The sequence below is a fragment of the Stegostoma tigrinum genome, chromosome 28 (genome assembly GCF_030684315.1).
Source record: "Stegostoma tigrinum isolate sSteTig4 chromosome 28, sSteTig4.hap1, whole genome shotgun sequence".
In the NCBI taxonomy this organism is placed as follows: Eukaryota; Metazoa; Chordata; class Chondrichthyes; order Orectolobiformes; family Stegostomatidae; genus Stegostoma; species Stegostoma tigrinum.
Window position 1 is genome coordinate 10957720 of NC_081381.1, and position 23504 is coordinate 10981223.

The following is a 23504-nucleotide window of genomic DNA, read 5'->3' on the forward strand; positions in this document are numbered from 1 at the left end:
AGTAAATAGTCTGGAATGAACAAGTAGAGAACAGTTTACTGCCAAGAGATACAACTTCAGCTTTATTTACAGAAACACAGCACACGAGACCTTCCAAGATAATAAAATGTGAGGCTGGATGAACACAGCAGGCCAAGTAGCATCTCAGGAGCACAAAAGCTGACGTTTCGGGCCTAGACCCTTCATCAGATGAAGGGTCTAGGCCCGAAACGTCAGCTTTTGTGCTCCTGAGATGCTGCTTGGCCTGCTGTGTTCATCCAGCCTCACATTTTATTATCTCGGAATCTCCAGCATCTGCAGTTCCCATTATCTCTGACACGAGACCTTCCAGTCTGTCAGAGGGCCATTTTAAATTGGTGAGGTGCCTGCTCTGGGAGAGTCTCAATAAAACTTAGAGCAGTTGGTGTGAGATTTGATTTTAATAGTTATTCTATTTAGGTGTGGCACAAATATATCTGATGTATAACTTCCTTCTGGTCCCAAAACCATCTTGGAGAATTTGGCACAACACATTTTGGGTGCACAAAGTTGGAACCTGGCCCTAGCTGAGATTCATTGCTGCTTGCAGATTCTGGAGAAAATCAGGTCTAAAATCTTACATACATCAGCATATGCATTAACATGTGTGTGAGACATGAATCTCTCTCTGTAAAGGATGGGGCATTTTCTGGCTTTTGTTTGAGGTAAGAAGCTTCACTTTCTAGTGTGCGTGATGCATGTTTCACCGACCAAATTAAACCAAATGTTGAGTAAATGACGTGGCATGATGTCAGCTGGCAAGGGTCCCTGTCAGAGGTGAAGCATTTGGGAACAGACATTTACAGTGGCATATTTTCTTTGGTTAAAACAGTTACTGAGTGGGTGCTTTAGTATCCCATACTAAGTCAGATGGTGTAATTCTTCATTGAAGAATAGTAACACTATACTTAACACAATGTTGACCCTCAGCTGTTGCACTCCTGTGCCCAAGGTGACAGTGCATTAGGAGATGGGGGACAGGTTTTGGACAATTTGTGAATGGATTGGGACATTGACCAGTTGGAGATGGAAAGTTTGTATACATTACACTTGGGTCAAGTACAAAGTGCTCTGGCATTTCATCAACAGTATCTGCGAATATATTGACTGCTTGCGTTGCTGTACAGAGTCTGGCCCTCGAACCTCCACGCTCAGCAGTGTTGTTCGGCTGGTGAGGTTTTAGTTTATTGAGAAACGATAACTGGGAATTCAACTATTACTAAAGGTATTTTCAGTTAACATTGTCCCCTTCTTTCCTAACCCACCCTGGATACAGTTGTACAGCATAGCTCCTGATGTCAGAGACACAGCGTTCATTGGATGATCATAACAACTTGGAGGACATTACAGACTGATTGCCTCCTCACCCTTTTCCTACACAATTTGTAGGAGGGTGTCATTGGGCAGCGATTGCGAGTGGGTAGGGGTGGAGTGGGGGTTGGGGGGAAGCCGTAAAAACATCAAAGAATTTGCTTCCCAAATGTTAAAGATGTTGAAACCTGTTTGGCCCCAGGATTCAGACCATGACGTTGCCTGGTGCATGTGGCTCAGTAACACATCCAGACATTTAAAATGGAATACTGAATGTATCCATCATTGGAGGTAACATTGGAGGGAGCAGATACAGAATTAACAGTTCACGTAAGGGAGTGGTAGCCAGCTCTGATGAAGGGCTGTCGGCCTAAAACATTGACCCTGTGTTTCATTCAATGGACATTGCCAGACCTCCCCAGCATTTTCTGCAGCACTTTCTGCTTTCATTTCATATTTTGAGCATCCCCAGTTCTGAAAGAAGGATCACTGAACTCAAAACATTAGCCCTGTGTTTCTCTCCACAGATGCTGCCAGGCCTACTGAATTTCTTCAGCAATTTCTGTTTTTGCCCCCAGTATTTGTTTTGGTAAAATTGCATGGTGCATAAGACAAAAAGGAGATTAATTTGAATGTTTTTAAAAAAGAAAGGCAATTGGAGTTGGTCTGTGTGCCATGGGTTTTGTATGGCTGTGATGCGATATGGCAAAGTCGCTGAGCTGCTGATAGCATACGCTACCATGCACTTGTCTTCCTCAACACACTCCCATCAGAACAACTTGTTCTTTTTAAAGAGAAAAAAAACTACATCAGAGTTTAATTTCATGTCCACCATTCAACAATAGTGTACTCCAGTAAATTTATGCGATGGATGTTTTTCAGATTGATTCTCTCATTATACAGTATTCAAACAGTAGCTACTGTGGGGATCACTCCAGGAAGAGCATCGAAAAATTTATCAGGTGGAACAGAAAGAATTATTCAGGTTTCTACTTGCACTTGTGGACATAGTAACCTGTCACATAACCAATGATGAAGATGATCCAAAACACGGCAATTCCTCCAAGTACTTTCATCACAATGCCTAGTTTTCCAGTGCACAATTTATTATAAATCCTGAAATGAGAAACAAACAAAGACATGCTAAATGTTTAAAGGTCAGAATTACAAGTAACAGCAAGACTGTTGAAGCAATGGTTATCTGCACACAAGGACACGGTAACACTATCTTGTTACATGATAACTCTTAACTGACTGGCAGTTCTGGGGAGCTGTTATTAAAAAAAGTCTCATTCAACTCAGTAACAGTAAGCCTCAGTGACAGAGCATAATGGGGAAGATCATTAATTGCTAATTCCATCAATTCCCATGGGCTTCCTTGTAGGTTTCCTTGACCGCTCTCTGAAATTACAGGAGAAACTGGATCAGGACCTAATGTTACATTGACAAACACATTTACAAACAGCTGTCATGTTAAAGTATAATGCTGGATTTCAGCAACTGTGAACTAAGTACAAATGTACCAACATGCCAAGGAACAAGAACTCAGCCCTTTGAACCTGCTCTGCTTTTCAATAAGATCATGGCTGATCTAACGTTAACCTCAGCTCTATGTTCCTGCATACGACAGCTAGTGAGTTGAAGTTCATTAGGGCTCGGTATTGTTTTAGATTTCTTGCATGTCCAGATATTTTTATTTGGTTCTGAAATAACCACACAGCGGCTGGCACCCCATCACCAAGTCACCCTTTATTTAGTCGCGCACAGTACGCTGGGGCCAGCCGGCTCAGAGTCACTCTCCCGAATGGAGGAGATTCCAAATCTCTGCGTTGTAGTGGTCAGCCAGGGCTTTCCTGATCGGCCCAGCTCTACAAACCAAATGAAGGGTCTCATAGTCCACAGGGTCTTCCTGGTCCCAATCACTACATCCCTCCTACCCACATCCCTCCGCCCTTCCCTCGGGTCCTGGTCTTTCTCTTGTAGCTTCTCCTGTGACCTTTTCGCCCCAGGTCTGGTTCCTCTGGCTCGGACACCGACACGGGCAGCGTGTACCGAACTGTAACCCTGCTCTTGTGTCTGCAGCATCTCGGCAGAGTTACCACCTCTTCTTCTGGTGGCAGTGGTATCGAGGCTTCATCTGTCTCAGACGGAAGGGGACCACCTACGGTTTCTGACAGGTATGTTTTGCTCCTGCCCTGTTTGTGACGTAACAGCTTTCAGGTGATCCACCTGTATGTTCAGGACCGCCTAAACCTACCTGAACTTTGTAAGTTACAGGACCTGACCTCGCATCAACTTCAACTTGTACCCATACAGGGCCATTCCCATCGTTCTCTCAGAGGAGGCACGTGGCCAGCATTGGTGTTCCTGATGCTGTTTCACCCTGTCCTTCACAGGTCTGGGAGTTCCAGGTTTAACCTGGTGCAGAGCCTTCTCCCCATCAGCAGCTCTGCTGACACTGTTGTTCCTGTAATCGAACAGGAGGTGGGGCAGTTTGGAGTCGAGTGATGCTGTAGGCTGTTTCTTTAAGCCTGCCTTCAATGTTTGGACCACTCTTTCCGTCAGATCATTGGACAATGGATGGTATGTAGCTAGCCTTATGCGACAAATGCCATTTGATGACAGGAAATACCCATATTCCCTGCTGGTAAATGACATCTCATTGTTCTGTGACCAATACTTCCAGGTGTCTATGCATCACAAACAATGCTCGCAGCTTCTCAGTTGCCATCCTTGAGTTTACCAAATGGACTTTATGCATGTCCAACCACACTGAATGGGCATCCACAATAATCATGGACATTGAGCCCATGAAAGGACCAGCATTGTCAACACGTAACTGTGTCCAGGGTTCACCCAGTCATTCCCATGAACATGGGGCCAGTGCTGGTGCCAGTTTTTGTTCTTGCTGGCACTCGGGGCACTGCCCCACCAATGCAGCTATGATGGCATCCAACCCTGGCCACCAGACATAAATTCTTGCTAACATCTTCATCTTGGAAACCCATGGATGACCCTGGTGGAGTTCAGCGAGTAATTGGCAATGAGATTTACTTGGGACAATCACCCTTACTCCCCAAAGTAACTCACTGAACTCTACGGTGATGTGGTCTCACCGGGTCAAAAGCTTTCAGTCCTGTTTGTGATGGGCCGTCTGACTCTCCCATTAGCACTAGCTGTTTTAGTTTTGCTAGGATGGGAATATTATTGTGTCCACAGTCAGATATAGTCAGCTGTGACCGGAAGGGTGTCCTGGAAGTTTAAACCAGTATCGACTCCCCCATGGCAGGAACCGCCGGTGGAGTATCTGCCAGTGGGAGGTCGCTCAGGACATCCGCATGAGCCACTTGGCTTCCTGGATGGTGTTCCAGCTTGTACCTGTACTCACTGAGAATAAGGGCCCGATGCTGAATTCGGCCGGAAGCTCTAGGCAGCATCACTTCCATCAGTATCCCCAGCTGGGGTATATGATCTGTTACTGTGACAAGTTCCTGTCTGTAAAGAAACTGGTGGAACTTCCTCACATCAAAGATGACATCCAAACCTTCCTGCTCTATCCAGGTACATTTGCATTCAGCATTAGTCAAAGACCCAGGAAGCATAGGGTATTCCTCTCCATTGGTCTACTGGTGAGCCAACACTACCCCGATATTGTATGGGCAGGTCTCACATGTCAGCAGTACCTTTTATTGCTGTTCGTAGCGGGCCAAAACCTTTGATGACGATAGCTGCTTTTTCACTTCCCTAAAGGCTACTTCTTGGCCAGAGACCATTTCCAAGGCTGACCCTTTTTCAACAGAAGGGGTAAGGGTGCCAAGATGGAGGCCAGGTTATGTATGAATTTTCTGTAATAATTCACTAACCCAAGGTAAAAAACTAAGCTCTGGTACAGACATGGGAGCCAGGCTGCTTTGATCATGCTCACTTTATCCTCCAATGGGCCTCATCCAGTTTTGTTGACTCTGTAACCCAAGTAGGTCACTTGGGGTGCCATATTTTCCCTCCTAAGGTGCATGTCTGCCTGGGAGAAATGTTTAAGCACTATTTCCAATTTCTCTAAGTCCTCTTTATTATTTATTAATAACTGGTCTTATCTTTTATTAGCACATCATTCAGGTAAATGACTATCTGGGGTAGCCCTTGTAAAATGTTCTCTATGGTCCACTGGAAAAGGACACAGGCTGATGATACCCCAAATAGCAGCCTTGTGCATTGCTATAAGCCCTAATGGGTATTAATTATAATGTACTTGTGGGAATCCTCATCCAGTCACAACCGTAGGTAGGTGAGGCTCATGTCCAGCTTCGTAATCCTCACACAGCTTTGTGTACGAACCCTCTATGCCAGGGATCAGGTATTTATCCAGCTGTGAGAAGCCTGAACTAAGGAGATTCTAAATCGCCTGCATATATTGGTCAGCCAGGACTTCCTGATTGGCCCAGGTTAACAATCCCAATCAAGGACCTCATAGTCCATAAGGTCCAACTGGCTCCAATCACTACAGCTTCAAAGAGCTAATACATTTTCAGTATTGTCATATAACCCCTACAATGAGGAAACAGGCCATTCAGCCCAACAAGTCCACGCTGACTCTTCGAAGACCATCCCACCCCGACCCATCCATCCCATCCCTCTACGCTTTCCCTATAACTCTACATTTCCCATGATTAACACACCTAACCTGCACATCCCTAGATACTACGGGCAATTTAGTATAGTCAGTCCACCTAGCCTGCACATCTTTGGACTGTGGGAGGAAAATGGAGCACCTGATGGAGACCAAGCTGCATCAGAGGAACAGGGAAGCTGATGTTTCCGGCCTAGACCCTTCTTCAGAAATGGGGGAGAGGAAGGGCGTTCTAAATAAACAGGGAGAGGGGGGGGGGCGCGGATAGAAGATGGATAAATGAGAAGATAGGTGGAGAGGAGACAGACAGGTCAAAGAGGGGGGGATGGTGACTGTAAAGGTGAGTGTAAGTGGGGAGTCAGGGAGGGGATAGGTCAGTCCAGGGAAAAAGGAATGTCAAGGGGGCGGGATGAGGCTAGTAGGTGGGAGATGGGGTGGGGCTTGAGGTGGGAGGAGGGGATAGGTGGGAGGAAAGGCAGGTTAGGGAGGCAGGGACAAGCTGGGCTTGTTTTGAGATACAGTTGGGGAAGGGGAGATTTTGAAGCTTGCGAAGTCCACAAGCAGATGTTCACCTGCACACCCACCTTCCTTCAAAAATGCCATCCCCTATTCCCAATTCCTTCACCTCCGCTGCATCTGCTCCCAGGATGAGGCATCCTCCTTGAAAAATGAGGACATCTGAGCTCTACACCTTGTTATCTAAGGTGTTTGGTATACTTGTTTTTATTGGCCAGTACATTGAGTACAGGAATTGGGAGGTCATGTTGCAGCTGTACAGGACACTGATTGGAATACCGTGTTCAATTCTAGTTGCCATCATATAGGAAGGATGTTGTGAAACTTGAAAAGGTTCAGAAAAGATTTATAAGGATGTTTCCAGGTTTGGAGGGTTTGAGCTACAGGGAGAGGCTGAAGAGGTTGGGGCTATTTTCCCTGGAACATTGGAGGCTGAAGGATAACCTTATAGAAGTCTATAAAATTATGACAGGTACAGATAGAATGAATAGCCAAGGTCTTTTCCCCAGGGTGGGGGAATCCAAACTAGAGAGGCATATGTTTAAGGTGAGAGGGGAAAGATTTAAAAGGGACCTAAGGGGAAACTTTTTAACACAGAGGGTAGTGTGTATATGGAATGCGCTGCAGAGGAAGTGGTGAAGGCTGGTACAATTACTGCATTTAAAAGGCATCTGGATGGGTATACGAATTGGAAGGGTTTAATGGGCCAAACTTTGGTAAATGGGACTGGGTTAATTGAGGATATCCAGTCGGCATAGATGAGTTGGCGTGAAGGGCCATACAGCTCTACGACTCAATGAACCTGCATGTTAACCTTAAAAGAATCCTAATCTATGATTTCTAAGCCACTTTGTGCTTCAAATTTCCAAAGCCTTTCCTGATTTAGAAAATAGTCTATGCATCTATTCTCCCCACCAAAATGTACAGCCTCACACTTCCCCAGATTGTATTCCATCTGCCACTTCTTTACCCACTCTCCTAGTCTGTCCAAGTCCTTCTGTAGCATCCTTATTTCCCCAACATTACCTGCCCCTCCACATATCTTTGTGTCATCTGTGAACTTAGCAACAATGCCCTCAGTTCCTTTGCCCAGATCATTAATGTATAAAGTGAGCCGTTATGGGCCCAACATGGATCCCTATGGAACTCACCTAGTCACTGGCTGCCATCCTGAAAAGGACCCTTTTTCCTCCACTCCCTGCCTTTTGCCAGCCAACTGATCCTCTATCCATACCCCAAACACCATGGATTCTTATTCAGCTGTCTCCTGTGCATCACCTTGTGAAAGGCCTTTTGGAAATACAAATAAGACACATCTACTGGCTCTCCTTTGCCTACCTTGCTCAGTACCTCCTCAAGGAAAAACAATAACTAAACAAACAAACACACAAATAAATAAAAACAACAAATCTAAGGATTAGAAGTAACATTTTTGAGATCTTACCATATGATTGCACATTTTAAAAGATAAAACAGTTTAGCTGGCTTGTACAATCATAACTCCACAATAAGAATCAGACAGTGATAGAATCATACACAACAGAACAGGCCCTTTGGCTCATTAAGTTTGCATTGACCCATCTACGCTAATCCCATCTACAAACCATACAAAAAAGAACCAGAAATGACAGACCCAATTTAACAGACTGGACGGTATGAATTCGGGACGACACAGTAGTTCAGTGGTTAGCACTGCAGCCTCACAGCGCCAGGGACCCAGGTTCAATTCCAGCCTCGGGTAACTGTCTGTGTGGAGTTTGTACATTCTCCCTGTGTCTGTGTGGGTTTCCTCCGGGTGCTCTGGTTTCCTCCCACAGTCCAAAGATGTGCAGGCTAGGTGGATCGGCCATGCTAAATTGCCCGTAGTGTTCAATGGTGTATGGGTTATAGGGGGATGGGTCTGGGTGGGATGCTCCCAGGGGCAGTGTGGACTTGTTGGGCCGAAGGGCCTGTTTCCACACTGTAGGGAATCTAATCTAATTCTAAGAGGCGTAGAAAAACATTGTTTCTTCAGAAGCTGCACTGATGATGTTCCCTAGCACGATGACGCGATATCTGTACCATAAACAGCCAACTCAGCAAGCGAGCCAACAACCTCTATCAGCCCCTCATTAGTGTGATGGCTAGTGACCCTGCTTTTAATGCAGGAGACCACGGTTCAATTCCCTGACAGGGTGCATATGTTATATCTGAGCTGGGCAGTGTACAGGTAAGGATTTGTTCTTTGTGGTAGTGTGGCTGAGCAGTCTAAGCTCTGGATTTAAGCTCAAGTCTCTATTAAGTTGTGGGTTTGAGTCCACTGTTACCAAAGTCACAGGTAAAGAAAACAGATGAGCTTATCCAGCCCCAAAGGTAAACTGCTCCATCCCAGACAACATCCTGGTGAATCTCCTCTACACTCCCTCCAGTGCAATCACATCCTTCCTAGAGTGTGGCAACCAGAACTGCACAGTGCTCCAGCTGTGGCCTGACCAATGTTCTGTCCAGCTCCAACATAGCCTCTCTCTGTGTTTATAATCTGTGCCATGACTGATTAAAGCAAGAGCCCATATTATGCCTTTGTAATCGCCCTATTAGCCTGTCACACCACCTTCGGGGACTTGGGGATGAGCCTAAAATCCCTGTGTCCCTCTGAACTTCCTAGTGTCCTAACATTCATTGAAAACTCCCTTCTTTTGTGGCTTCTCCCAAAGTGCATCACCTCACACTTTTACAGTGCACCGTTTGAGCTTCATAATGTTACTGATTAAAATAACAAACTTGGATTAGTGCTGACGTCCTCAACTTAAACTTCCAACTGAAATTTCTGACAGACGCGGATATTTGGAGGAAAATGATTTGTATTGCATGTCGATAAATTGTTACCTTCTGAGCACACTCTGGGCTCTGGAATAATTTTTTGAAACCAGCCTTACCTTTTACAGCCTGATGCTTCTATTGCTGAAATGCTGATAGTGATCTGGTCCTGGGCATTGTCATTCCATCGACTATACTGCACATCTGTCTCATGGGTGATCATTGTTAAATTCAGTCACGGGTGCTTAAGATTAGCTGGATCTGCTGTGACACAAAACTCATGCCTTTAACATTCTTGTAGTTAATCTAGGTAGAGAATTTTTCTTTAATTATCACGCTTTCTTGTTGGTCAATAATGATAGAAAAAGACCATTCAGCCCCTTGACCCTGAGTCTGTGCTGTCATTCAGTTGGATCACAATGAGCTCTGTTATAATTCCATCTACATGCCTCAATGTTTAACACTGACTTGATTCGACTTTCCTTCAATCATTATGATTGATGTAATTCTCCAGCTCAAACATAAGAATTTCTAACATACTATGCTGGATTTTATTTACATTTGTGGCTGTATGAAACACACGTGATTTCAGGATTCAAGAAGTGCAGGGTGTATGTATGGGGGGGCATTATATCGATGAAGTTGCAATGTTTTAGTTAACTCATGGCCCTGATGTTTGCTGAGCTAGATGGAAAAGATCCGATGAGACAAAAGGAAGAATAAGGACATTTTCCAGATGGTTTAGCTATTGCTTACGTATTAATGAACAGCATCAGAACATATTAACTGGGCTTTCATTCATTTGCGGCTGTGGAACTTTGCTGATTACAAATACCCTCTTATGTCGGAGAAAATTACTGCAGATGCTGCAATCTGTACTGAAAACAACAAATGCTGGAGATCATTTCAAGAAATGAGGGAGAGAGAAAACATGGAATTGTAGGCCAGTTAGCCTGACGTCAGTGGTGGGAAAGATCCTGGAGTCAAATATAAAAGATGAAATTATGACTCATTTGGATAGCAGTAACAGGACAGCTCAGAGTCAGCGTGGATTTACGAAGGGGAAATCGTGCTTGACTAATCTTCTGGAATTTTTTGAGGATGTATCTATGAAGATGGACAAGGGAGAGCCAGTGGACGTAGTGTACTGGACTTTCAGAAAGCCTTTGATAAAGTCCCACATCGGAGATTAGTGAGCAAAATTAGGGCACGTGGTATTGGGGGCAAAATACTGAGTTGGATTGAAAATTGGCTGGCTGACAGGAAGCAAAGAGTAGTGATAAACGGGTCCCTCTTGGAATGGCAGGCAGTGACCAGTGGGGTACCACAAGGTTCGGTGCTGGGACCGCAGCTGTTTACGATATACATCAATGATATAGATGAAGGCATTAAAAGTAATATGAGCTAATTTGCTGGTGACACAAAGCTGGGTGGCAGTGTGAAATGTGAGGAGGATGTTATGAGAATACAGGGTGACTTGGACAGGCTAGGTGAGTGGATGGATGCATGGCAGATGCAGTTTAATGTGAATAAATGTGTGGTTATCCACTTTGGTGGCAAGAACTGGAAGGCAGATTACTATCTAAATGGAGTCAAGTTAGGTAAAGGGGAAGTACAACGAGATCTGGGTGTTCTTGTACATCAGTCAATGAAAGCAAGCATGCAGGTACAGCAGGCAGTGAAGAAAGCTAATGGCATGCTGGCCTTCATCACAAGAGGAATTGAGTATAGGGGCCAAGAGGTCCTTCTGCAGCTGTACAGGGCCCTGGTGCGACTGCACTTTGAGTATCGTGTGCAGTTTTGGTCTCCAAGTTTGAGGATGGACATTCTTGCTATTGAGAGAGTGCAGCAAAGGTTCACGAGGTCAATTCCCGGAATGGCGGGACTATCATATGTTGAAAGATTGGAGAGACTGGGCTTGTATACACTTGAGTTTAGAAGGATGAGAGGGGATCTGATTGAGGCGTATAAGATTATTAAGGGATTGGACACTCTGGAGGCAGGAAGCATGTTTTCGTTGATGCGTGAGTCCAGAACCAGAGGACACAGTTTAAAAATAAGGGGTAGGCCATTTAGAACGGAGCTGAGGAGAAACTTCTTCACCCAGAGAGTGGTGGATATATGGAATGCTCTGCCCCAGAAGGCAGTGGAGGCCAAGTCTCTGGATACTTTCAAGAAATAGATGGATAGAGCTCTTAAAGATAGTGGAATCAAGGGTTATGGGGATATGGCAGGAACAGGATACCGATTGTGGATGATCAGCCATGATCATAATGAATGGTGGTGCTGGCTCGAAGGGTCGAATGGCCTATTCCTGCACCTATTGACTATTGTCTATCACAGTGGGTCAGAGAGCACCCATGGAGAGAGAGCAAGCTAATATTTCAAGTTTAGATGACTCTGCATCGGAGCTGATGTGAAGTGTCGAGGGTGCAGCATTTATGCTATAGTTATGTGTGTGGTTGTGGGGGGGGGGGGTGGTGTGGGGTGGGAAGTGATGATATGGTGGTGGTGAGGTTAGAATGTTGGCAGAGAAAAGATGTTTATAGTCCAGGTGAAGTGATCGGAATGCGCGAATGGCAGAACAATGCTGCGTCTACCTGCCCGACTGGAAAGGACAGACAGTCCCACTGGGATGGGGAGGGGAGAGAGGACATGGTGACAGTGAATGCAACAAGTAAAGCTTCCCTTCCTGTAGCTGGCCATTTTAACACAGCGTCCTGCTCCCATGCCCCTGTGTCTGTCCTCGGCATGCTGCAGCATTCCAGTGAATCACAGCGCAAACTGGAGGAACTACATCTCATCTTCAGACTAGGCACTTTACAGCCTACAGGACTTAATATTGAGTTCGACACCTTCAAACAATGAACCAACTCCAATTCCTTCCTTTTCTTTCAGCTTTACTTGTTACATTCTCTGCCACCATGTCCTCTCTCCCCACCCCAATGGGACTGTCTGTCCTTGCCAGGTTGGCATTGGGATATAACATTTCCAATCACTTAATCTACCCTATCAGTATCCTTTCTACCCCAGAACTCCAGCCCCCCAACACCACAATATAAACGCTGTCCCCTCCACACTTCACTCCAGCTCTGATGAAGCGCCATCTAGACTCGAAACATGAGCTTGCTCTCTCTCCACAGATACTGCCTGACCCGCTGTGACCTCCAGCATTTGTTGTTTTCAGGTGAGATCACTTCATGGCCGAGTGGGAGCTGGAGTATATCATGCTCAGTCAGCAGCTGTGTGGAAGCTGCAGTGTAACAGCCTCTCTACAACTCTCTCTATTTTTCTGAAGAGGGGTCTCAACCTGAAACGTCAGCCTTCCTGCTCCTCTGTTGCTGCTTGGCCTGCTGTGTTCACCCAGCTCCACACCTTGTTATCTCTAACCTCTCTACAATAACAGGTTTGATGCACAGGTTTTTGACAAGGAATGTTCTTATTGCTTTGTGGGACCATTGGTTAAAGAAGCTGCTGTGTGCATACTGGGCTCTTTTGGTGCTAGCAGGTCAATGTAATTTTATGTTTATAGAGTGCTGGATCTTTGTCCTTAACATTTTGTATTGTATATTTGGTCTAGTTAAACCATACAATAATTTTGCAGTACTGCATTGAACAAAACCTAGAAAAGGATATTTCAGTACAATTATGTTATAATGATATAAACTCTATGGCAATTATTAATAAAAAGTTGAGTACTCATAGAATCATAGAACCATAAGGTCTACATCACAAAAAGGCCATTCAGTCCATCGTGTCTGTGCTGGTTGAAAACAACGACCTCTCTATTCTAATCCCAATTTCCAGTGCTTGGCCCATAGCCTTGTCTGCCTTGTCATACTCATTTCAAGTCTCAATGTTTAACAATGTTACTTATAGTTATTTTAGTCAATCTGTTCAGACATACTATGACATACCTCAGGAGGTAGAGACAATACCAAATCCTCAACATACAAGTCCCTCAATGACACTACTTGTAGGATCAATGTTGCTACAAAAATCAACATGTGTTAATGCACCTTGGGTCCAACTTCATCTGTGAGACTGACAAGGAGGAATAATGACTTCACTCTTTGAAATAGTCTGTTTCAGATGATTTCTCTATTAGTGCCAAAGATCACATCAAATGAAAAACTGTTTAATGTGGCACCAAGAGCAAAAAACCAAACGAAACACATATTGATAAAGGAATTCATTTTTGCTGACATTTCATTACTCATCCCACTCAGAGAACCGGAGAGAAAACTGTTTTGCAATACTTTCGCATTCATCTGACAATGAATTCCTCTAAGCCATCAATCTAGAAAGACAAAGAAAATGATCAAAACTGCAGTAGAAATTTTGGTAGGTAATATCGCACTAAAAGTTGTACATAGGTTTTATTAACTAAGATGAATTATACTTCATAATTTGTCACTGGGCAACAAGGTTAACTGGCTCAGTGGAAAGGCAAGTAGCCAATTGATTAAAAACAGGAATAATAGGAAATTAAGATAGAACAGCATGATATCAGGAAACCAGTTCTGGTTAATGAGCAGAGATGGTAGGAACTGCCAATGCTGGAGAATCTGAGATAACAAGGTGTGAAGGTGGATGAACACAGCAGGCCAAGCAGCATCAGGAAAGCTGATGTTTCGGGTCGGGACCTTTCTTCAGAAATGGGAGGGGAGGGGGATTGTGAAATAAATAGGGAGACAGTGGGATGCAGATAGAAGATGGATAAAGGAGAAGATAAGGTGACAGGAGACAGACAGGTCAAAGAGACGGGGATGGAGCCAGTGAAGGTGAATGTAGGTGGGGAGTTAGGGAGAGGATAGGTCAGTCCAGGGAGGACGACAGGTCAAGGGGGTGGGATGAGGTTAGTGGGTAGGAGATGGAGGTGGGGCTTGAGGTGGGAGGAATGGGTAGGGAGGCGGGGACTAGCTGGGCTGGTTTTGGGATGCAATGGGGGAGGGGAGATTTTGAAGCTTGTGAAGTCCACATTGATACCATTGGGGCTGTAGGCTTCCCAAGTGGAATATGAGTTGCTGTTCCTGCAACCTCCAGGTGGTGCCATTGTGGCACTGCAGGAGGCCCAGGATGGACATGTCGTCCGAAGAGTGTGGAGTGGGGGGGGGGGGAGTTGAAATGGTTTGCGACTGGGAGGTGTAGTTGTTTGTTGCAAACTGAGTGTAGGTGTTCTGCAAAGCAGTTCCTGGTTTATGAGAGATAATGGGAACTGCAGATGCTGGAGATTCCAAGATAATAAAATGTGAGGCTGGATGAACACAGCAGGCCAAGCAGCATCTCAGGAGCACAAAAGCTGACATTTCGGGCCTAGACCCTTCATCAGAGAGGGGGATGGGGGGAGGGAACTGGAATAAATAGGGAGAGAGGGGGAGGCGGACCGAAGATGGAGAGTAAAGAAGATAGGTGGAGAGGGTGTAGGTGGGGAGGTAGGGAGGGGATAGGTCAGTCCAGGGAAGACGGACAGGTCAAGGAGGTGGGATGAGGTTAGTAGGTAGCTGGGGGTGCGGCTTGGGGTGGGAGGAAGGGATGGGTGAGAGGAAGAACCGGTTAGGGAGGCAGAGACAGGTTGGACTGGTTTTGGGATGCAGTGGGTGGGGGGGAAGAGCTGGGCTGGTTGTGTGGTGCAGTGGGGGGAGGGGATGAACTGGGCTGGTTTAGGGATGCAGTGGGGGAAGGGGAGATTTTGAAACTGGTGAAGTCCACATTGATACCATATGGCTGCAGGGTTCCCAGGCGGAATATGAGTTGCTGTTCCTGCAACCTTCGGGTGGCATCTATTCCCAATTCCTCCGCCTCCGCCGCATCTGCTCCCACGATAAGACATTCCACTCCCGCACATCCCAGATGTCCAAGTTCTTTAAGGACCGCAACTTCCCCCCCACGGTGATTGAGAACGCCCTTGACCGCGTCTCCCGCATTTCCCGCGACACATCCCTCACACCCCGCCCCCGCCACAACCGCCCCAAGAGGATCCCCCTTGTTCTCACACACCACCCTACCAACCTCCGGATACAACGCATTATCCTCCGACACTTCCGCCATTTACAATCCGACCCCACCACCCAAGACATTTTTCCATCCCCACCCCTGTCTGCTTTCCGGAGAGACCACTCTCTCCGTGACTCCCTTGTTCGCTCCACACTGCCCTCCAACCCCACCACACCCGGCACCTTCCCCTGCAACCGCAGGAAATGCTACACTTGTCCCCACACCTCCTCCCTCACCCCCATCCCAGGCCCCAAGATGACATTCCACATTAAGCAGAGGTTCACCTGCACATCTGCCAATGTGGTATACTGCATCCACTGTACCCGGTGCGGCTTTCTCTACATTGGGGAAACCAAGCGGAGGCTTGGGGACCGCTTTGCAGAACACCTCCGCTCAGTTCGCAACAAACAACTGCACCTCCCAGTCGCAAACCATTTCCACTCCCCCTCCCATTCTCTAGATGACATGTCCATCATGGGCCTCCTGCACTGCCACAATGATGCCACCCGAAGGTTGCAGGAACAGCAACTCATATTCCGCCTGGGAACCCTGCAGCCATATGGTATCAATGTGGACTTCACCAGTTTCAAAATCTCCCCTTCCCCCACTGCATCCCTAAACCAGCCCAGTTCATCCCCTCCCCCCACTGCACCACACAACCAGCCCAGCTCTTCCCCCCCACCCACTGCATCCCAAAACCAGTCCAACCTGTCTCTGCCTCCCTAACCGGTTCTTCCTCTCACCCATCCCTTCCTCCCACCCCAAGCCGCACCCCCAGCTACCTACTAACCTCATCCCACCTCCTTGACCTGTCCGTCTTCCCTGGACTGACCTATCCCCTCCCTACCTCCCCACCTACACCCTCTCCACCTATCTTCTTTACTCTCCATCTTCGGTCCGCCTCCCCCTCTCTCCCTATTTATTCCAGTTCCCTCCCCCCATCCCCCTCTCTGATGAAGGGTCTAGGCCCGAAACGTCAGCTTTTGTGCTCCTGAGATGCTGCTTGGCCTGCTGTGTTCATCCAGCCTCACATTTTATTATCCTGGTTTATGAGTACACTGCTGAAAGGTTGTGAGACCAGCCTCACCAACAGAGGGCGTGGTGGCTGCATTTTCCACAGTACAACAGTACACACGCTATTATCACTACACTATTAACCCAGAGAGCCAGGTAACGTCCTGGAGCCCTGGGTTCAAATCCCACCAACAAAGGTGGTGCCACTTAAATTCAATAAATTTCATGATGACCAAGAAACTATTGTTGATTGCTGAGACGACTCATCTTGTTCATGAATGCCGTTTGGCGAAGGGAATGTGCTGTCAATACCTGGTCTGGCCTACATCTGACTCCAGACCCACAGCAATGTGGTAACTGCCCTCTGAGTAATTAGGGATGGACAATAAATGCTGATATAGCCAGTGACACCCGTGAATAACTAAAATGCTACAAAATGGTTTGGGCCTTTCTGAGATTATGGAAGGTGCTATATAAATGCAAGTTCTTTCCTTATTCCATGTGAGGATGCTGAGCTCATCATTCACCGGTCGTATTCTAAATATCAAGAGAATGTTAAAGATACAGATACTGATGAACTGGTGGAATCAAAGTTGTCAATTGTAATGAATATCTTAAACAGTGATGACTTCGTCATCTACCTTAGTTGGGAATCATGTTTCAAAGGGTCTCTTGCATGGAAAAGCTGCAGATGCCTCAAGGTTTTAGACTCAGGTTCAAAATCATTCACCAGTTAACTTGGAAATGTTCGAATTTGGTTTCATTCGCATGATGTGGTTAACAGGAGATGACAGCACAGGTCACCTCGCACCAGGGAACTGAAGAGCTGAGGTGCCTGACAGCCCGAAGGGAGAGCAGAGCAAAAGAGGAAGGCACACCGGATCTCAGGACTGAAAGCAATCCAGGATTACACTACCCTGTTTGTCACTTGAGAACTGGGAGCCGTCAAGCACTCATGATGCAGGGCAAAGTCACTGAACAGCTTCAGTGCTAACAAGGCTGACATTCCAGGTGACTGACATGGATTTGAGGAAAACCAGGGAAGGGCTTCTGTTTTCCTCGTCAAAACATAAAAGAAAAGGAAAGATCTGGTCATTGCTTGTATTAAGTGAAATCTGTCTAACATGTTTACCTTTGCTACAGTTTGGAAATAATTTGTTGTTTGTGACACATTTTTGGACCAGCTGAGGCACTACGTTATCGCTATGAGAGTTTTTCTTTCTTGATATTATCCACTGGAATTGTCTGTAAGATTTCTCTCCTGTTTTTGCTCAGCAGCAGTGTATCATAATATATGACCTAATTAAGAGAATTCTTCCCAGTGCAAATCTTGTGGACTTGCATCAGAAGTTATTCACACTGAAGGACGCTAGCTGCTCTCAAATGGTGGTGATGGGTCATTCATATGGTCAGGGTGAACAGCACAAACATATAAGAATCCTTGTAGTCATGTCCAGCCCAATATCCCACCAATACTCAGAACACCTCACTAGTTCGTGGACCCTGACAATTTTCCAAGGCCCAAAATGAAATGGGTAGCTCTTCATTCGTCTGCTCCAATGGGGAACACAAACCTTTACTGCAAAGACGTTGGATTCCCAGGCATCTTCTGCAGCCTTATCAGGGGCACATCAGCTCTCAACTTGCAATAACTGTTTTGAGGTCTTAAAAGGAAGCCCTGGGCATAATTCATACTGAATCATAGAATCCATACAGTGTGGAGCAGGCCATTCAGCCCATCAAGTTCATACCAACCCTCTAAAGAGCATCCCCCCAAGACCCACTCACCCCTTACCTTATCCCTGTGCCTCTACCTTTCCCATGGCCCATCCACCTAACCTGCACATCTTTGGACTGCAGGAAGATTTGGAGAACCTGGAGGAAATCCACACAGATGTGGGAAGAATGTACAATCTCCACACAGATAGTCACCTGGGGATGGAATTGAACCGAGGTCCCTGGTGCTTTGAGGCAGCAGCGTTAATTACTGAGCCACTGTGCCACCCTAATTCAGAACCACTTTCAGACTCGTCTCTTGTAGAGGAGCAAACACAACAGGCACCTGTTTCATTGTCCACGAGAACTGAAATACTTTGCACAAGACTCAATCTCTAGTGCCACTGTTTTCTGCCCCAGTTTCTAAGGAACTGAGGAGTAGGCCATTCAGCCTGATGAGTCTACTCCACCATTCAATAAGATTATGACTGACGTGGCATAGTGTCAGCTCTACTTTTCTATCCACTCATTGTAACCATTGTTAACAAAAATCTAACTCAGCTTTCAATAGCTTTAATGATCCAGCCTCCACTGCTCTCTGTGGGCAAAGATTTCCACATTTTAACAACTATCTGAGAGAAAGTAAAGAAACTTAAAAGGTGTCTTAAAGAAACTCCTTATTCTTAAATGATGTCCCCGACTATTTGTCTGTCCCACCAGGAGAAACATGGGGTCTTGGTCTGCCCTCTGGCCACTGCAGAGACCTCTGTGTAATGTACCATACATACCGTATCCTCTGGAGGCAATTACAATGACCTTTGAAAATGACATTCTCAGAGACAACAGTGAAGGAATTAAAAAGGGACTTGGTCACCCTGAGCCAGCAAGCGGGTGAACAGGTTTGTGACTGATTGCTGACTGTCGGGTTCTGTACTGTGTGTATAATCTGTCTAATTTTGATTTACCACCTTCTCTCTATCACTTGGCACTTCATTGTTTGGTGACCAAGCTCAGGTTATGTATTGGTTTCTACTGCAGTCTGTCACAGGGCTTGAGGTGTTGTTGGGTCACTGATTCTCACAGGTTAATGATGCTGTCTCAAAGTCAGAGTTACGTCATTAGAAAGATTGAGAATGTGTTGTACAGATCAGGCTGTGCTGGAACATTGTGTTGCTGCAGAATAAGGCTGGAATGTTCTCTAGGTGCTGTAAATTGGTATGTGTAACTGAGCTTAGCAGTTATTATTCCTGAATGTGTGTGTGTGTCTGAGAGAGAGAGATTGTGATTGTCTGTATGTGTGAGTGAGTGTGTGTGTGCGCGTGTGTGTCTGAGTATGTGTGTTTCTGTGTGTGTGTGTGTTAGAGGGAGAGGGAGAGTGTGTGTGTGTGTGTGTGTGTGTGTGCACGCGCATGAGAGAGAGAGAATGCAAGTGAGAGGCAGAACTGGGAGCCTCTGTGCAGGGTCTACAGCATTTTCACCAATTATTGGGTGACAAAAAGTAGGCAAAAATAATTCCACTACCAGAATCGCAGGCCAAAAATAGAACAAGAGCAAAATACTGTAGATGCAGAAAGTCTGAAATACAGACAGAGAGGTGAAAATCCTCAAAAGGACTAGCAGCATCTGCAGAGGGACAATCCAAGTTAATGTTGCAAATCTGTGACCTCTCACCAGAACTGGGATTAATTCACCACCACATGGTTCACACCAGAATTACTAAACAATATATTGGCAAAAGAAGGCAAAATGCGGATTATGTGAGAAATGTTCCATTGGATTTGGACTGAATGGAAAAATGAATTGACAATAAAGCAAGGGGACGATGTGTTGAAGTCTCATTCCTGGTCAATTCATGGTCAGGAATGTATTTAGAGCACAGCCAAAGGGGCTCAGGTTCAACTCGCAAATCATCCCGACATAAACCAATCACAGGCAACGAGTGTGAGAGTGTGTGACAGAAAGGAGAGTCTCTACCATCACTATCCCGAGCTCCAGGCTACCAACTACACATGAACTTGTGTTACCATGGTGACATGGACTTCAGGAAGGGAGAGAGTCTGGGGGAGGAGTTGGGGTTTGGAGTAGGGATGGGGTGGTCAAAAGGTTGCTGACGGATTGGGGAGAGAGTGGGTGGATGAGGGGTTGGGCGTGGGGGAGGGATATGGTTTGGGGGTGGTAGTGGAGGGGGGTATTGTGATGGGGTGGGTGTGGGGAGGCAGATAGTTTGGGGGTTGGCTGTCCAGTCTGGATCAGATTGCTGCCCTCAGCATGGGGCTTGATCCCTGCTCAGCCTGGGAGCAGATTTGGGGCCTGTTCCCACGCTGGGGATCATGGCTCAGTGGTTCAGACCTGACTTCAGGCCCAGAACCTAGGAACCACACAGTGGCTCAGTGACTTAGCACTGCCTCCTCACAGCACCCTGGGCCTGCAATCAACTCCAGCCTCATGTGACTGTGTGGAGTTTGCATGTTCTCCCCATGTCTGCATGGGTTTCCTGTGGGTGCTCTGGTTTCTTCCCACAGTCCAAAGATGTGCAGGTTACAGTGGTTTAGCCATGCTAGGTTGCCCGTGGTGTCCAGGGATGTGTAGGTTGGGTGGATTAGCTGTGTGGGGGTTGCCAGGATATGGTAGGGGTGTGAATCTGGGTGGGATGCTCTTCAGAGATTAGTATGGACTTGTTGGGCTGAATGGCCTGTTTCCACACTGTAGGGATTCTATGAAGAATAAAGACATGGATCTAATGATTTAGAGAGAAAGCTGTAGCCATTTCTTACTTATGAAGTAACATACAGACAGAAAGAACTACTCAGCTCATTCAGTCTTTGCCAACTGTCTCAGGCGACATCTGTCAGTTACATTCCCCAGTGTAGCCTTGTAGAGGTATTCCTCAAATGCCCATTGAATTGCCTTTGGAAACCAGCACAGGTGGTAACTGTCATTCCTGCATTGCTTATCTAACCTCTGCTACTCGTGAATGTTCTCCCTACCATTTTACCATTTCCAGGCCTGACAGAGACAGGGAAGAGTTGATTGGCTGCAGCTGGAGATTGGGCTTAGAGTCTCAGTTGGAAAAAGTCGAGCTTTGTGTTTCTGCTTTCTGTGACATTTTAATGCTCCAGCAGTGCAGAAGGCAACATGACTGAGCAGGCCCGGCCCCAGCCTGAGCAAACAGCACCACTCTAGAGCCTGTCGCTGTTACTGGGACACGGAGAGCGTGTGTGTGCAGATTTTCACGTCATTCACAAGTCTGGTGCCTTTGAGCAAATGAATTTCTTTACAATCACAGCCACTTGTGAAATGTAGGACACACCGAGTGGTTTTATATCCAATGCAGATTGATAACAATTGCAGCAGCCCACTGGAACTGAATCAGAATCAAAGAGTAAACTGTCCACTGGCCTGATTCCGAGCATTCACTTGATGTGATGTGATTTTAAGGGAGCAAGTGGTATTTTCCATTTAACAGTCAGATAGCATTAAACATTGAGAATTCATAAAAGAGGTTTTGAGGTACTTTGAGTTTATTATATCCCTCTTTAGTTCAGGGTCACAGTAACGTGGGTGAACAGAAAGATTAAAAGCCATGCTGATGGTTTTCAAATAGAGTTGTATAACACAATAACTGGCTACTCAAAACCCCAAGTTGAACTGTGGTCCAGGTGATAGAATAAACATCACAAATTGAATTTTAGGTTGACTACTAAATAATTTTGCATCTTTCCTCTTTGTGATTAAAGTCTATTTCTGCAGTGCTCTCAGTTGTGTCTAATTACTGTGCTTAAGCACAAAATCAAGCTTTAAGTTGAAATTTTACCAAATATTTCAAGTCAAAATAGAATGGCGAGATTAACTTACCGGATACAGTGTTCAGTAAACACTGTTTACAGCTAAGGCAACTGCTCTCTGGATTGAAAATCGCCGCAAAGTTTGAAGGCAGTCAGATTTGCCAAAACACTGCCGCTTAAGAAGCTGATGAAACTTCAAATATCCCTACACACTTGCCGAAAGTCAGGAAAGTACTAGGGCAATGGGGACGGAATTGTACAATGCAATCTTGGAGGAGTTAACAGATAGCAGCTGCCTGGCAGTGAGCTCTGTCATGTGGGACTGAAAGACACAACACAGCTACTTCTCAAACTTGCCAATCGCCTTTTCCACTGACCATAGTAACAAGGAGTAAAATCTGGAGGCGTTAATTCTTCCACTGCACAACAGAGCTGGAAAGAAATTCAAAGTACAGTGCAGGATTCTGGTCAGGTCCTGCACTCCGAATGGCTTGTTCTGTTGTAATGCATTGCACAATTCAGTAAACTGCTCAGCCCAGTCCCTTCTGGGCCACTTATTAACTTCTAAATCATATTTACCATCCCCCACTATCCCTTCAGGGAAGAACAGAATTGGAAAGATCAGTGACCTGGCCTTGTGCTGATAACACAGTGACTTGTGAGAAAATAGTAAATACAGGACAGGGATGTGTGGAGTCAACACAGCCCAGAAATGAAGCAATCAGGAACAGCCTTCTCAGAACATGTTTGAACCCGCCGTATCCTCCTCAACCACAGATTCTCCTTAGCCTGGGGGATGGACTGTGCCTTATGGAGGATGTGACAGACCACCCCATATTGAGATTCTCCCTCCACCACCCCCCACTCCTCCGCCGGTCTCCATGACAGCAGCTTTGGTACAACCATTATTTCTGGCTCACAATAACCTGCTCTCTGATGGACAGTATTGCAATGTCTCTTATTGTTCAGACATTGGGGTTGGGGAGTGGGAACCTGAAGTGGGTGTAAAGTGGAAAGCTCTTGGCATCCTCTGATAATTGCCTTTTGAAGGCTTGAGGGAACAGTAGGCTGGTGTAGACTCTCCTGCCAAGTGGATGGATAGTTCCCAGCATGATGTGCTAAATATTTGGGAAAACACATTTGTTGAGCTTAACTTGCCAGAATCACGTGACCTCTGCTTTCTGTAATGCGGCCTGATAGAAGAGGTCATTAAAGCTGAAACTGCCTGTGTTGTGGGAGCTGTATGGGGAGCCAACTATGACAAGGGAGAGCAAGGAATAATTTGCAGTACCAGGTGAGTCAGGTTGGCTTGGAATTTTCAACTCCGTACTCCTGAAGAAAACAAAGATAATTTGAGAAAGAATAGGAACTTCTTCCTAACTTAGTGGCACATTTGAGATGTCTGCAGAATTAAACAGAAAGTCTGGACTAATGACAGTGCTGGAGAAAGAATGCTACAAGTTGCATCGCACCCTAGATCTCACTGAGAGCCAAAAACACCAGGACTGGAGAAATTCTGAAGACCTCAGAGATATATTTTGAACCCTCTGTAATTGATGAACAACACGTGTTTAATAACAGTGCTCAGCAGAAGAGGGAGATTACTGATGTGTGTGCAACTATGCTGAGACATGTGGCTGAACATTGTGAATTCAAACAACTGAAGGATGATATCAGCAGAGACAGGATTGGATAAAAGTTGTAAGAGTATATCCGCTGACAGA

The 23504-nt window shown here is 45.8% G+C and overlaps 1 protein-coding gene across 3 annotated transcripts; it reads right to left on the bottom strand.

Annotated features, from left to right (window-relative positions):
* Positions 1 to 255: 255 nt before the first annotated feature.
* smim1 (small integral membrane protein 1) lies at positions 256 to 22393 on the bottom strand. 3 transcript variants are annotated; one of them, XM_048561586.2, is made up of 3 exons: positions 22158 to 22393; positions 9388 to 9532; positions 256 to 2445 (listed from the first exon to the last, which is right to left on the bottom strand). In XM_048561586.2, the coding sequence occupies exons 2-3, from the start codon at positions 9489 to 9491 to the stop codon at positions 2319 to 2321; spliced, it is 231 nt and encodes a 76-aa protein (XP_048417543.1). In that variant the 5' UTR covers positions 9492 to 9532; positions 22158 to 22393; the 3' UTR covers positions 256 to 2318. The 3 variants fall into 3 exon arrangements, with proteins under 3 accessions (XP_048417543.1, XP_048417542.1, XP_048417541.1); XM_048561585.2 differs by having other exon boundaries at positions 9388 to 9529; positions 21851 to 22393; XM_048561584.2 differs by having other exon boundaries at positions 21851 to 22385.
* Positions 22394 to 23504: the final 1111 nt, after the last annotated feature.

Coding starts and splice junctions, on each gene's coding strand:
- smim1 (XM_048561586.2), bottom strand. CDS start 9,491: ATGATCACCCATGAGACAGATGTGCAGTATAGTCGATGGAATGACAAT. Junction 2,446..9,387: donor GAAGCATCAGGCTGTAAAAG/GTAAGGCTGGTT, acceptor TTCTCATTTCAG/GATTTATAATAAATTGTGCA.